General features: G+C 37.0%; 3 protein-coding genes across 3 annotated transcripts; 2 read left to right on the top strand and 1 right to left on the bottom strand.

Annotated features, from left to right (window-relative positions):
* The first annotated feature begins 708 nt into the window (after window positions 1-708).
* On the top strand, window positions 709-2,078 carry LOC140881599 (uncharacterized protein At3g17950). The gene is made up of 2 exons (XM_073287031.1): window positions 709-975; window positions 1,044-2,078. Exons 1-2 carry the CDS (start codon window positions 823-825, stop codon window positions 1,518-1,520), a joined length of 630 nt encoding a protein of 209 aa, XP_073143132.1. The 5' UTR covers window positions 709-822; the 3' UTR covers window positions 1,521-2,078.
* A 213-nt stretch (window positions 2,079-2,291) lies between these two features.
* Window positions 2,292-6,126, bottom strand: LOC140881598 (surfeit locus protein 1-like). The gene is made up of 6 exons (XM_073287030.1): window positions 5,870-6,126; window positions 5,596-5,696; window positions 4,933-5,171; window positions 3,987-4,158; window positions 3,619-3,902; window positions 2,292-2,638 (listed from the first exon to the last, which is right to left on the bottom strand). Exons 1-6 carry the CDS (start codon window positions 5,997-5,999, stop codon window positions 2,569-2,571), a joined length of 996 nt encoding a protein of 331 aa, XP_073143131.1. The 5' UTR covers window positions 6,000-6,126; the 3' UTR covers window positions 2,292-2,568.
* Window positions 6,127-6,879: 753 nt separating this feature from the next.
* On the top strand, window positions 6,880-14,751 carry LOC140879537 (lysine-specific demethylase REF6). The gene is made up of 7 exons (XM_073283289.1): window positions 6,880-8,059; window positions 9,387-9,465; window positions 9,561-9,628; window positions 9,759-9,909; window positions 11,043-11,662; window positions 12,022-12,687; window positions 12,899-14,751. The coding sequence occupies exons 1-7, from the start codon at window positions 7,219-7,221 to the stop codon at window positions 14,512-14,514; spliced, it is 4,041 nt and encodes a 1,346-aa protein (XP_073139390.1). The 5' UTR covers window positions 6,880-7,218; the 3' UTR covers window positions 14,515-14,751.
* Window positions 14,752-15,507: the final 756 nt, after the last annotated feature.

Here is a 15,507-nt window from a genome sequence, read left to right as displayed (position 1 = left end):
TATATAATCATACACTAAAACTCAATGATAGTTATTACGCTAAAATTTGGTGGGATGAATCTTCGATTTGATCTAAATAATTAAAAGTATTATTATTTTTATTATAAATATAAATCAAATCGATATGTTTCACAAATATAGAGTCGTATTATCATTTTATAAAACATCTAATGATATAATTTTCACAAAAACTGATATGAAACCGTCTCACAAGTTAAATTCGTGAGATCGCATTAAATTACTTTTACCTTTTTCCCCCTTGAAAACATTTACTTCTTACATCGAATCACTGTTAATTTTCCAACCAACTCTAAAACTTGTTGGGAATATCAAGTCTCACTTGTGTACATCCAGTGGTCCATTTGTTTTCCATGTAACATTTTACTAGAATTATTGCTCACCTTACTTAGGTGGAAAGTTTCATCTCCTCTTTAGGTGTGTGGAGCCTTCTCCTATTTATATCATTCTATTATATAAATTAATTATAAATTTCAATCTAAAAGATGTGCACAAAACAAATAGAGAGCAAATAATCTATTTCGAGGAAAAAATAGTTACTTTTCAAAAAATGATACATATTTTCACACAATCATCGCTCAATTTGTAAAATGTGTAAAATGAGACGATAAATGATAAAATTAGAGGTTTCGTGTTACATACAAATGATAAATAAGTAACATATAATAAAAAGACAGTCACTACTTGACTCATGAAATGAGACGATAAGTAGTAAATATATATTTTATATCTTGTTTATTTTTTTTAAAAAATGAAATTTAATTTATTCCAAGATTGGATTTCAGTTGGTAGCCATTACATTACATGTCAAAAAAATATACCATAGTAGCTGCTCTGCTTCCTTCTCCATTTCTACCGACAAACAACCATTTGATGTTAGATCCGGCAAACGATATGCTGCCGCCGCCGTCTTCCCCGTCGGATTCTTCGCTATCTTCTTCCGATCTCGACACCGAGGTACAAAAATGGCTCACCCTTTTAATCTTTCCAGCAAATCATTTCTTGAATTTCTTTTTCTTTTACAGTCGACTGGATCATTCTTCCACGATGGAAGTACCACACTGGGCACTCTCATGGGCGTCACCCTCCAGGCCATCACCTTCAGGGCCGCGTCCCAGCGGGAGAATTCCAGTATCTCCGCGGCGGCAGTGGGCCGGAGGAGCAGGAGACCGGAGAAAGTCAGGGGAGGTGGGGTTGCGGCCCGGCAGAGGCGGAGGTGGTGGATGTTGTGTGGGGAAGAGGGCGACGCCGCCAGGAGGGCGTCTTTGGGGGAGTATCTGGAAGTGGAGAGGAGGTTCGGAGACGGCAGTGTGGCGGTGGAGCTGGAAGAAGGGATTGTTCTGGGACAGCCGCGGAATGGGCGGGCTTTGTTCGCTGAGGGGAGGGTCCTACCTCCGGCGGAGGTCGTGGAGGAGTCCTCGCCGGCGGCGCCGTCGGGGATGTGCAGATTCTCGGCGGTGGATCGGTGGTGCAATATGTGCAGCGTTTGTTTAGGACAATGATCAGTGGGCTAACCATCTTTTTTGCCCATCTTTTTTTCAACATTTACCAGTCCGGGTCCATTTTTTTTTTCTTTATTTTGACTTGACATGCATGCTTGCTACTTATTTATATTTGTGGAATTAAAATGAAAATATATTATTTATATTTATATTTTGTTTTACTAAGATTTTTTTTAGCTTATTCTGGCGCCAGATTTTGTATTAATGGTTAACGACAGATTTTGATTATTAAAGTAGTAGTTAATTTTAAGAATTGAACAAAGTCAAATAGATCCAATTTAGAAAATCTTACTCTGGACATGTGCTAAAATTTGTGAGAAGGGTTTTTTTTTGGGGTGGTATTCTAAATCTATATATGATAAAAAAAATATCTCTCACATTCAAAATATAACATTTTATAACAGACTTCTACTTCCACATAATTTACAAGTCAAATTGTATATACACCATAAAAAAACTACAAAATATTTACAAACCTCTTTTGTAAATTTAATTATATTAAAATTTATGTTGTTTTTAAAAATCATGTATGAAACATCTTATAAATGATACACCTGTGCTTGAGTGTCTTCGATACAAATATTAAAAATATACTTGATTAAATCTTAAACATTATAGAATATATTAGCGTATTTTAAGGAGTATTATGCATTTTATAAGGGGTTTCAGTCAACAGGGAGAGTTCATCCATGCATCTTAATGCAGGACTAATGGGGGAATTCACCCGTGTACATTGCACATTTGGACGATATTTCATTTCGAAAATATGAGACATGATCTTTTTATTGAATACAGAAACTTGCAACCGCATATTGTAACAAAAACGTAGCTCAAGAATCATGGAGCATCAATTTTTAGGTCTGGTGAAGGAAACATAGAAGCATGTAAAAAAAGAGTCACGAAAAGAATCAAGTTTACTTCCCTGGTGGCATGTGCAACACTGTAAGCCGGAATGCCGAAATGCCTCATCTCACCCCAATTGCCAATTCTTTGCATGGGAGGGAGGAATCAACTCGTCATGTGTTAAAGCTGTTGAAAATGAACTGCGCTATCTCCTATTCTTTCTCGGTTTGAGTGTCTTGATAGCCATGAATGTTACTGCAGCTGAAAGTGAGTACCTGCACCGGATAACATTTTTTATATCAGAAAAAACCATTGTTGTAGATTATCACAAGTGAAGAGACTAAAATGGAGATTATAACTGAAAAAGAAATCAACGTTAAGCCCATCGCAAAAATTCAAACTTTAAAGAAGTCTCAGCACATTTCCTAAAAATCAGACTCATTCATGTAACAGCTTACATAGAAGGAAAAAAACACCACCCACCCGAACGTGTAATCCTGTTACCGCAAAATAGTAGCAAGGAAGTCTTTTCGAGGCAATCTTTGGATGACTTAAATAATATCCGTGTAGGATAAAACTGGATAACTCTGGCCAATAACCTCACTCAAGGTAAATAACAAGGTGTGAGCCTTATTGAAATAAGGCGCAATAAGACAATATTCGACCTTAAATTGATTTTTGGACACAAGGCTCGGTTAAAGCAAGCTTGAGGCTTTAAGACACATGCTTCGTGGGCAAGGAGTGTGCTTCATAAAGAGTCGTGCCAAGGCACGAGGACCGAGCCTTTAACAACTGTGGTGATGACAGACGCCTTTTAGAAGTTTATCCAGATATCCCATTAACCCTAGCCTCCTATTCTGACTCAAATTCTTAACTGATTCGATAGCTCAAGGGTTGGGTAGAGGAATGGAAGCTACATCCCTATATGATGAAGCTGAAGATTGTCATGGCTCTAAATTATGATAGAAGCAGGAAGCCTATTAACTTCAAAAATAAGTAATTTCAATAAATATGAAATGCATTCAGAAAAAAAGTTCTCCAACATTGAGCATAATACTACTAAAATATGAATATTGCAAATTGGCACCAAGAAATCATGGGAAGATTAAAGGTTTTCATATATTGGAAAATCTAGTAAGTGATTGAGGAAAATACCAAGAAAATCAAGCTCATTTGATAGAAGGGGTATCAAGTAAGTACAAAAGGATGCAAATTTGAGTGGATGACTACAAAAGGGCAACAGAATGATACATACCATGTTAATGTATAATTAAGATGATCTTGTGGCATAACCGAACTACGAATAAGTGCATTGGCATCCTTCGGAACAGGGTATGGGCTACTTGCTTTGATATTGTCATTGATAGCTTCCATATAAAGTGTTTTCTCAGAAAGCCCACAAGCTTGAGCAATTGCTGGAACATCAACAAAAAACCACTGAGAGGTACCAGGATCATTTGGTGGCACAAATATGCTTGGCTTCTCACTACCACGTATAACACCAAGGACTTCTACTGAGACGACAGATGCATCATGCTCCTGTCAGCTTTAACACGTTGTAATTTTATTTCATAGTTAAGTCCATTAACGCTTGCCAAAACACAAGGAAACAAAAGTTACAACCTTGAGTTTTTTTGGTTTGTTAGACCAAAACTGCCACCAAGAATTTTTTGTGATCTCTTGAGTTGGGATGGATGAACTACTTGACAGTCTATCATCCTCTGAGACATCTAATGCCTTGTCTCTCCAACTACGCGGCACCCACCCTCTATTGACTAACACAGGTGATTGCAGACTGCAAGAAATTCAAGGATAGTTTGAATAAACTTATCTGTATTCTCAGAAACCATGAACATAATTGACAATGCATATTGGATACATCAAGCAACCAAGAAAAATTTATTATGAATATAGTAGAAATCAAGGATTGCCGCTATCATATTCATAAGAACAATAAGGAAATCTTTAGCAACAGCCACAAATCACTTGTGAAGTAAAACAATAGTGCCCCTGATCACCCAGATGGCAAATGTATGGAACTGTTTTTTAATGTTTTCAGAAAACATTACGAGAAAATGCGTTTTGGAATCTATGCTTGATTTTAACTTCTAAATGATATTTTTTTAAATTGCAGATGTCAAATCATGAAAAAACTTATTGTTTTGGTGATGTCACATTTCGTATATTAAGCTAATTTATTGGTTTACGGGGTATTTTAGAGTCTAATATATGAAATATTGAGTTAAAAGTAAAAACATAATATACAATAAAGGATTTTTTAGTAATGATGACTGGTTGAATTAAATAGAATTACCATGTCAGTAGGAAAATGAGAAAGCCTTATGCAAATACATCCAAACACTACCTAGATGTTTTCCATGCTCGCTAAAAAATTTGTCCAGCAAACAGAAAATGGTTTGCAGAAGCAGAACAAATACTGCATCACAATGCAAATCATTTTTCAAAACTTATATTACTTCAACACAATTAAATAGCAAAACCGGAAGGTGGATGACATCAAATAATATTTATTGGCTTGCTTATCTGAATATTCTCTCCAAAATTTTACCTTTCAGGATCACCAAGCACTGGAATAAGGGGAGTTATAATGTAGTATCCATTTTCAGTGACTCCAGAAATGCTCCTTGAACGTGGGCCAACATATATTGACTTCTTGTCATCAAAAACTCCTCTACACTGTATTCTCCTGAACTCCAAAGAATCAGGGTTGCCAATGGAAGACAAAATTTGGTTGCCTTTAAGTGGTACAATTCCAAGTCTACTTTGCCGAAACTCTAGCATTTTTATCTGTACATGCAAACCAAGAGGGAGTGGGAGGGATGAATTTCAACCATGGCCCAGATCCATTGGAAGTTACATAGTGATTTTTTTCATTTTTTCTCACCAATCCAAATGCAAAGAAATTTGTTGCATTAATCAAAATCATCACACTGTATGGTTAGATTGCACGGCTTATGATCAAATAACTACGTGAAAAAGTGATCTTAAGCAATGAGCAGCAAAAGTAGTTCATTATTCTCACAATTTTGTGCATCAACTAAAAGCATAATCACAATCAGCTACTACTCCCAAATATCTTACAAATTGACCAAATATTTTAAAACAGTAGAAAAGATACTCATTTAACTGAAAACAAACCAACACTACTATGGAACAAACATCCGCAGGTAAGATAACACAATCCAGAAATAAATATAATACAAAAGCTAACCTTTTCTTGTCTCCTGAAGATCTGCCAAGTGCCAAGGCCAAAAGTAATGGCACCTGGTACAAAAAGAAGTAGCTTTGACCATGTTGACCTCCCCTTTTTCTCTGCAAAACCATAAATCAATAAACACCATTGCAGAATAGGAGATCATTTACCATCCCATTATAAAAAAAGAACCAATTTTCTCACGATATCAACCACTCCTGGAAAAACCCATCAGCCCCAGACGCAAAAAATGGAAAAATATCGAATCTTTGGTGGAATAACATGATTCAACCTTGTTCTACATCAGGTACAGAGATGGCTGGCGCGGAAGTGGAAAACAGGGATAATTGTGGTGCCCACTTGAGATTGACTGCGGGACCCACTCGCCGGCGGAGATTCCTTGCTATGAAAGGTGCTGCCATGGCGGAGATGGTGAGGATGACATCCGGAACGTCGTCGTTTTCTTCGGGCACTGGAAGAACCCTGGATCAGCGCACTGCAGCTGGTGGAGGTTTGGCTAGGAACTGCACGCAGGGTTTATGATTTTTGAACAAAGGAAAAAAATAATAATAAACATACTAAAAATAATAATCCAATAAACTAATTTATAATTACTTCTTTTTCTTTCCAAATATTTCATTTTTCATAAATAGAAAATATTTTCCTTTTTTTTAAAAAAAAATTTAAGTTTTTTTTTTTAAAAAAATTATCTTACAGTAGTATGGTTCATATATTTGATACTTTTAATTTAATTTTATACACTTTTGTTTATTTCCATGTCAACCTTTTTTTTTGGAAATCAAATCACGTTTTTAACCACCCGACACATTATTTCTGCCTAAAAGAGTTGATATACAGCATGTGTAATAGAAAATCTATTTCATTTACTAAATAAATCAAACAAAGTTCATTTCCAAATCCAAATAAAGAAAATATATAACAATGGAATTGAATTTGAGAATAAGGTAAAAAAATATGTCAAAAAAATATGGCTTTTTAGTTTTGGATAAAAGAGAGAGACAATGTCGATAACTTATAATTGGTCTGATTTCGTGGTTTAAATTTGAAACGAAATCTCAAGTATCATACTCAATTGTTATAGAAGTCCAGATTTTAAGAAGATAAAAAAGTGATTTTTTAGAATTTAGTAAATTAATTTATCTATTTTTGTAACCAAGGGTATAAACACAAAAACTAAATGAATAATATATATATATATATATAATGGCAAAAAAGTAATTTAATCCAAGGTCACAGTCATTTGCCCAACCTTGAACTAAACCAGCAGTGCACAGTCTCACACTAGCATTAACTCACTCTCAATTAACCTTTTCTCCTCTCCTCTGTTCGTTTCTTACCAAGAAACAGAGGAGAGACAACTACCCAAAAAATTTATATATTTCCCCATTAAAACCCACAAAATACCACAAAATATTATAGAATAAGGCGAAAGGGAATCTCAAAATCCATACTTTTGACTAATTTCGGCATTCTATACTTCACAATGCTTCCCCTGTAAACCCCCCAGATCTCACATTTGGTTACATGCATATTCAATTTTTTTCTGCACAGTTGTTTGTGTATACTTATTGGTTCGTGGATATGATTTGGGAGGTTTAGTAGTAGTTGGTTTACTCACTAATGGCGGCTGAAGTGAATTGTGGTGCGAGTGTTGAGGCTCCTCCATGGTTAAAATCTATGCCGGTGGCGCCAGAGTATCACCCCACTTTAGCTGAGTTTCAAGATCCAATTGGGTACATTTTCAAGATTGAAAAAGAGGCAGCTAAATATGGTATTTGCAAAATTGTCCCCCCTGTGCCTGCAGGTTCCAGGAAAACTATTATTGCTAATTTTAACAGGTCTCTTCATGCCCGGGCAAAAGAGTTGAATCAGGGAGCAACTTTTACCACACGACAACAGCAAATAGGGTTCTGCCCCAGGAAGCACCGACCCGTGAAGAAGTCGGTGTGGTTGAGTGGTGAGAGATATACCCTGTCGGAGTTTGAGGCAAAGGCTAAGAGTTTTGAAAAGAGTTACTTGAAAAAGTATGCAAAAAAGGAGTTAAATGCATTGGAAATGGAGACCCTTTTTTGGAATGCTACTGTAGATAAGCCCTTCTCGGTGGAGTATGCAAATGACATGCCAGGATCGGCATTTGTGACGAGGAGGAGTAATGGAAAGAAGAGTGAGGGTGTGGTGACTGTGGGAGAGACGGACTGGAACATGAGGGGAGTATCCAGGGCCAGTGTGTCTTTGTTGAGGTTCATGAAGGAGGAGATTCCGGGAGTGACTTCGCCTATGGTTTATGTTGCAATGATGTTTAGCTGGTTTGCGTGGCATGTGGAGGATCATGATTTTCATAGCTTGAATTATTTACATATGGGTGCCGGAAAGACGTGGTATGGTGTTCCACACGAGGCAGCTTTCGCATTTGAGGACGTGATCAGGGAACATGGATATGGCGGAGAAATCAATCCACTTGGTAAGCTTGTAGTTTGACTCATAAATATTGATATTAAAGTCAATATTAAATTTTGTGAAGAAAAGTTGTGTCACATTAAAAATGGGATGCTCTGTTTTACATTGTTGTGAGCTCATGGAGGATTTCCAATTTTCAAATTCCCCTTTTTAGAATCTAACATGATTGTTGGATTGACTAGCGAAGCCTTTCTCGAGATGAATTTCATTCAAATGTCCAAACCATGTCTCCACATCTATTTTAGTGCTGGTACCTGCTGCACCATCCCTTAATGTCGGGCTTAAACACGAGATACTACTTATGTTATTGTATATTAATATGACATTGACATTACTTGGATCTGTGGGAACCAGTGTTGATTTTCACAACTGGTTGAAACAAAATATGGATCCTCTGATGATGTTGATCACTACAGAATAGAATGTTGAGCGTTTGAGGATCACCCTGTTGCTATGAAGCAGCAGCGGCTACCTTCCTCTGCTGTTATTATTGCCACCATAGTTGCAATCTTGCTTCCATCTGACCATCCCCTGATACTCCACGCCCCAACTCCCATCTATTAACAATCTCCCCCACAACCTGTGATTGATAAATATTCTTACTAATTATTTATTAGTTCCGAAACTGTGTTGGAAAAGATGTTAAATATTAGTTGATGGCTGAAAATGGAAGCAGTTTTCTTTTTGGCCTTTACTGTGGAAGTAATTCCCTTGTTTGACCGGCAATAGATAACTTCAATATCATAAGTTTCTGTTCTTTCGGCAACATGTATCCATTTTTAACATATTATCATGAAAGAGGACAATTGATTGACACCTTAGTTAAGCTATTGATCAAAGCGGTGATTGCACAGAGTTGTGATTCGGTACTGGAATAAGCTGTCTATGGCTTCCAGTATCTCCGACAACGATATGATCCTCTTGTGAGTTCTGAACTCATCAGATTGGAGGACACATTGAGGAGATTTTATATTGGTTACCAAAATGAACGTATTATCAATCAAAATACAAAAATGGTTGTTTACTGCTTGGGCCTGTTGGTGCTATTTACTGTTTGAAAACTTGATTTATAGATTTTCACATTTTGAGTTGGAATCTAACTAGTTGTGAGGAACAACAGATGCTTCTTTCAGCTGCTTATAGATGAGATTTCACACACACACACACACACACACAACTGGAGGCTCAACACTCTCTGTTTTATTCAAAGCATTTTTTGTTGTGTGTGTATTTGTTGATGACACTTCTCATTGCTTAGTATCCCCCATTCCCCTGAATTTTTGTCTTTATCTATTTAATGTGTATATTTATCATTATATATTTTCATCCAGTGACATTTTCTACACTTGGTGAGAAGACAACAGTCATGTCACCTGAAGTACTTCTTAATGCTGGTGTTCCATGCTGCAGGTGACACTTTGCTGCATTATCAATTTATCATGTCCTATATACTTTTATTCTTCATCTGAAAATGTAGTCCTTATTTTTATGCTATCTTGAGTTAGGTTGGTGCAAAATGCTGGAGAATTTGTCGTGACTTTTCCAAGAGCCTATCACTCAGGGTTCAGTCATGGTAAGTCACTTATAATCATTGAATTCGTTTCAATTTTGATACGCCAGAGTTTGACAGTCGAGGAAGTTGCATAAGATCTCTAGGCTTGAAAGATAAACCTAATCATTTTTTCACAACATTATCATTTTAGGATTTAATTGTGGAGAGGCAGCTAATATTGCTACTCCTGAATGGTTGAGGGTTGCAAAAGATGCTGCAATTCGCAGGGCATCAATTAATTGTCCTCCTATGGTGTCTCACTTCCAGTTACTGTATGATCTTGCACTTTCGTTATGTTCAAGGTTTGTTTTCTATCATGTTTTTTGATTCATATCAGGAAACAACCAAATGCAATTTTCCCGGAAATTATGTTGTGTTAAAACCTGATTCATCTGAAGTGATGAATGTTTAGCCACTTTCATGAATTGGAACCCTAAATTTGAACTTCATAAACCCGTGCATTTGCTCATCAATAAATTTGGACAAAACTGAATCCTTATAATCTTATTCCCTTATTGCAACAGTCATTGTTAAGGCAGTCATTTGGGGTTTCTGAATGTTATGTTCTGCAAAGTGCACCATTAAGGCATTTTTGCTGAACTCTTTCACTCCAAATTATGGTTATAAAAATCTTTCAAGAGTTGCACCTAGATGTAAGTCAAGGGGCAACCTCTCAATGAAGTATGTGCCTTTGATTTAAAGCATGAGCCTTGGTGCCCCTTAAAGGCTGACAGCCTTTTATGCATGCTTTAAATGTAGTGATGGTGCAATTCGAGCAAACTGCAATGGTATTTATTTTTCATTTCTGCTTGTATGCAAATTAATATTTATTTTATTATCATTCAAGACTTTGTAACATCTATATTGGATACCATGTGAAATTTTTTTCTGTTAGATATAGTATGCTATCCCTTAGTGTGTCTGGTCTAATGCCTTGGGCCTAGTTTCTATGACATCCACAGGCCTTAGTGTGCCTTGCACTTCTAATATCGTGCTTTTTGGTGATATCGTGTTAATTTGATTCGCTCTCCGTCATTACAGCCCACTCAATTTTGCAATTCTTGTAGCTATTTAAATTTGCATATTCAACGCCTTAGTGGTTTACAATACTCTGTATTAATCATTTTTCTTTTACAAATCAATTTAATGTTTTCGCAAAACCAAAATTATATGTTTACAAGTCTTCAGACTGCATTTCAAAATCCTCAATTTTCATTGTTAAAGAGATTTATGCTGTGTTCAAGAGGTTGAATTAACAATATAGATTCAAATTCTAAAAAGCTGCGTAAGAGATTTATCTATGTTCTCTCTTGTATTTGATAGAGAATGCTTCATTCAACTGGGAATTGTGGTTATGTCGTTCGGTATAAAGACATCTACTATATATTGCCTGTGAATTATGTTTCTTCAGCATTTGTATGTATTTTTACTGTAGAGTACCAAAGATCATTGCCATGAAACCACGGAGTTCTCGATTGAAGGAGAAAAACAAGGATGAAGGAGAAATGTTGATCAAAGAGCTATTTTGCCAGGATATGATTCAGAATAACAGTCTGCTTCAAATTCTCGGGAAAGGATCATCTATCGTCCTTGTTCCTCAAAATTCTCTGAATCTCATAATGTCCCCAAATTCACGAGATGGATTCCATTTCACGGCAAAGTTTAGATTCCCCGGATTATGCAATCCTAATGTTGAGTTGAAGAATTCAAGCTGCAATGTTCGTGAAGATTTTACTCTAGACAGGGTGCAAGTTAAAGAAAGGTTCTGTGATGTAAAGGAAACCCCTTTTTCTTTAGGTAATAACAATGACATGCATTCTACTGGGCATACTGATTCCGCTGTAAAGAAAGCTTCTCAATATGAGCAGGGATTTTTTACATGTGTCACTTGTGGAATTCTGTGTTTCACATGTGTTGCTATAGTTCAACCCACAAAGGCCACTGCTCAGTACCTGAAGTCAGCTGATTGTAGCATATTTAACGACTGGGGATTAGCTGGTAGCAACCACAATCCCACAAGTGATGCGACAGATCCTAAAATGAATTATTGGTCAGGTAATATAAGGTTAATTTTTTTATAATACATATTTTATTTTGTTTTTGGGTCAGTTTTTCTTTTGAATTTTCAGTAAAAGTAATCATGCAAATCGGATGATTTGTCACAATTTTTTCACTTAATGATTGCCTTACAATTAGTGTAAGCATAACACTGTCATACACAGTTTCTGTTTATGATAGCTTGGTGGAAAAACAAGGCCATAATGCATATTGTGTTCCTTGTATATCATGAATATGTTTTGTTTACATTTGTAAAGTGACGCCTATTTTGTTGATGATCCCAAACCAAATAATAGTGGTTGAATTTAGGCAACTGTATGTGGCCTATAATGCGAGCTACTTGCGTTCTTTTGTAGGGATGGTGCAGAAATATGAACTCAATGATATCCGACCTTGTACAGGTAATTCGGTTCGAGCTTTGGATGATGAAAGCTTAGAAATGGATTCTAATAATGAAAGAAATAAAGGCCATTCTTCTCTTGGCCTATTGGCTTTGGCATATGGTAATTCCTCCGATTCTGAGGAGAATGAGGACGAAGAAGAGTTTCCTGCCAAAGCCAGGGGAACTGGTGAAAGCAGCTACTTGGACAATAGACATGCTTGTGAGAATACCGACTCAAATATTAATGGGGGAAAAGAAGTTTATTTGCACAATTCTGATTCCTACACAAATTTTGGCCTAGCTAGAGAAACATGCAATGAAACAAATCACAGAAGTTCTGACTCGGATAAGATTCAAACCGTTCAAACCAGTAACTGTGCAGTGATTGACTCAAACTCGTTAATTGATAGGCTTAGACATCAAAGGATACTTGACACGCTAAATAGTAAACCAGTCGCCCATGAGAGCAAAGCAACAATGAGCACTGGTTCTGTATCAATAGAAACATCTTTATCCTTTTACCCTAGATCTGATGAGGACTCTTCTAGATTCCACGTGTTCTGCCTTCAGCATGCTCTGGAAGTGGAAAAGCAGCTTAATTCAATTGGTGGTGCCCATGTGTTCCTTGTCTGTCATCCTGGTGAGATTCTTTTGCATTCACAACTTTGAAGTACTCTTGACCTAGCAAAATTTCCCTGTTCTTGAACTTGGTGCCTAATGTTTAGTATAATCGGAATGTGAAGATATTCACAATGGACAACACGAAGTATTAGCCGACTTTATATTTTAGAAACTACATCATAAGCTTCTAGCTAGAAATATTTTTTTTATAAACATCTTTGTTGATGCAGACTATCCCAGATTAGAATCTCAAGCGAAAAAAGTTGCAGAAGAACTGGAAAACAACTACCTCTGGAGTGAAATTCCATTCAGGGAGGCCAATGAGGAGGATGAAGAAAGGATACAATTAGCTTTAGACAGTGAAAACGCCATACATGGAAATGGAGACTGGGCCGTGAAAATGGGCATCAACCTTTTCTACAGTGCGAATCTTAGTCGCTCCCCTCTCTACTGTAAACAGATGCCATACAACTCTGTTCTATATAGTGCTTTTGGACGCAGATGCCCAGTTAATGATCCATCAGCAAATAGTGATTTCGAAGGAAGGGGTTCAGGCAGGCAGAAAAAGATAGTTGTTGCCGGAAAATGGTGCGGCAAAGTGTGGATGTCTAGCCAGGCTCATCCGCTGTTAGTTGACCAGAATTTAGAAGAACTGGAGCAGGAAAAGGGGATTGCTGCCCAGGTGGATTGGCCCGATCTGAGATCCGAGAAGCTGTCAGACCGCTACCAAGCTGCTGAAACAACTTCTAAAACCAGCAAAAGCAGAAGAAAGAGGAAAAGCACGCTGGAGAATAGCTCGCATGTGAAAGCCATACTTCTTGAGGCTGAAAATGTTGACGAACCACCTCAAGATTCACTCAGTAAAATCCGTAAGCAAGTTAAAAATAAGTGCGGGACTAAACAATTGAAGAAAGAGACTACTGAGGTTGAAAATTTGGACGAATCTGGGGAAGAATTTCCACTCAGCAACTGTTGGACTCAGATTAGGAGCAAGAGTAGAACCAAGCGAGTGGAGAAAAAGAGTTCTGAGGATGAAAAGTTTGATGAATCATTTGAAAACATTCCAATTGGCAACTTTTGTAAGCAAATTAAGAGCAAGCGTGGAGCCAAAAGATTGAAGGAAGAGACTGACAACTCCAAAAATTTGGATGAATCGCCAGGAGACTTCCGACCAAGCATCTCTTGCAAGCTGTCTAAGAGCAATTTTGGAACGAGGCTACTGGAGACTCGTGAACATAAGAAAATTCATGAGAACAGCGAGAAATGGTCCAACTTACTCATTGAAGACGAGGACGATGGTGGGCCAAGCACACGACTGAGGAAAAGAGCTGCAAAGACTCGTAAAGATATAGAACCCAGATCGAGTAAACCAAAAGTAGTAGCAAAGAAGCTGCGAAAAGATACAAATACAAAGAAACATCCAACCACGAAAGCATCTGCCACTTCTCCTAACAAGGTAGCAAAAGCAAGAGATGAGGAGAACGAAAACGAACATCTATGTGACGTAGAGGGGTGCACCATGAGTTTTGGATCAAAACACGAGCTGACCATGCACAAAAGAAACATCTGCCCAGTGAAGGGATGTGGGAAAAAGTTCTTTTCCCACAAGTATTTGGTGCAGCACCGACGAGTTCATCTTGACGACCGTCCTCTGAAATGTCCCTGGAAAGGCTGCAAGATGTCATTTAAGTGGGCATGGGCGAGGACCGAGCACATTAGAGTTCACACGGGGGCTCGACCCTATGTTTGCACCGAGTCAGGTTGTGGCCAGACATTTCGGTTCGTGTCAGACTTCAGTCGCCATAAACGGAAGACGGGCCATAATCCAAAGAAAGCTAGAGGGTGATCTCACAGATCAATTTTTCTTAACATGTCTGATTAGCATTTTCTCAACTGACTCAAATTGATGTAGGTCTAGATGAGTTAGCTTAATGTTGGAACTTTTCATCAGGGGTACAAAAGATCATGGTTTGTTCATTGTTTGTTATTGGACAAAATTAACTCGAGCAATTAGTTAAATGTGAATGAGAGAATTGGGTGGCAAAAAAAAAAAAAAAAAAAGCAGAAAAGTAACATGCCAGGATTTCTCTCTGTGGAATACATTGCTGTTGTGTACTTTTGCATTCTTGTATTGGACACAATCTTATTAACGCTTTCAATATTAGCTTGTAAGTTGTGTCCATTGTCTAAATTGTCGGGCTAAGTTGACGTGGTCCTATAGTTTAATGGAAATACACGTCATATGTTAGGTATCTAGTGTCTAAAATGTGACTATATCGTACAAGAGAAATAATTCAGGTGTAGTATAAAAAATAATTCAGTTGTAATATAGAAAATCCAATTTCTTGTTTGACGATATTTGAGCGATATGAAAACATCAAAGATTCGAAACAGGGACCTGTGGTAATAATATTAACACATAAAGTATTACTTTGTAATATCGCATTGTATTTTTAGAATTAGAACTTTGAAGAGTTTTTAATTTTCTTTTCTCAAAGACAATCACTGAGATATTTTGTGTGTATAAAAAGCCGACTTTAATAAAGCACGCTGCTTTTTCGGCCCGTTTTGTAAATCTTAATGGACCCATATAATTGAATCAAATTGGTATTATATTATATAGTGTCACTTGGATTTCATGCTTTATTAGTTGCAAGCTATCTTCTAAAGTTCTTTAATATTTCCCACTAATCAATTAAAGAGTGCATTTGGTTTCAATAGACAAAAGAGAAAAAAATTGTGTGTGTGTGTGTGTTTTTTTAAAAAAGTTCTTTTATTATCTCAAATGTATTTGGATAAATTTTAAGTGTTTTTAAAAGCACTTTGGTTGAGATTATAA

Source organism: Henckelia pumila, chromosome 2 (genome assembly GCF_033568475.1).
Source record: "Henckelia pumila isolate YLH828 chromosome 2, ASM3356847v2, whole genome shotgun sequence".
In the NCBI taxonomy this organism is placed as follows: Eukaryota; Viridiplantae; Streptophyta; class Magnoliopsida; order Lamiales; family Gesneriaceae; genus Henckelia; species Henckelia pumila.
This window is presented reverse-complemented; position numbering and strand designations above follow the sequence as displayed.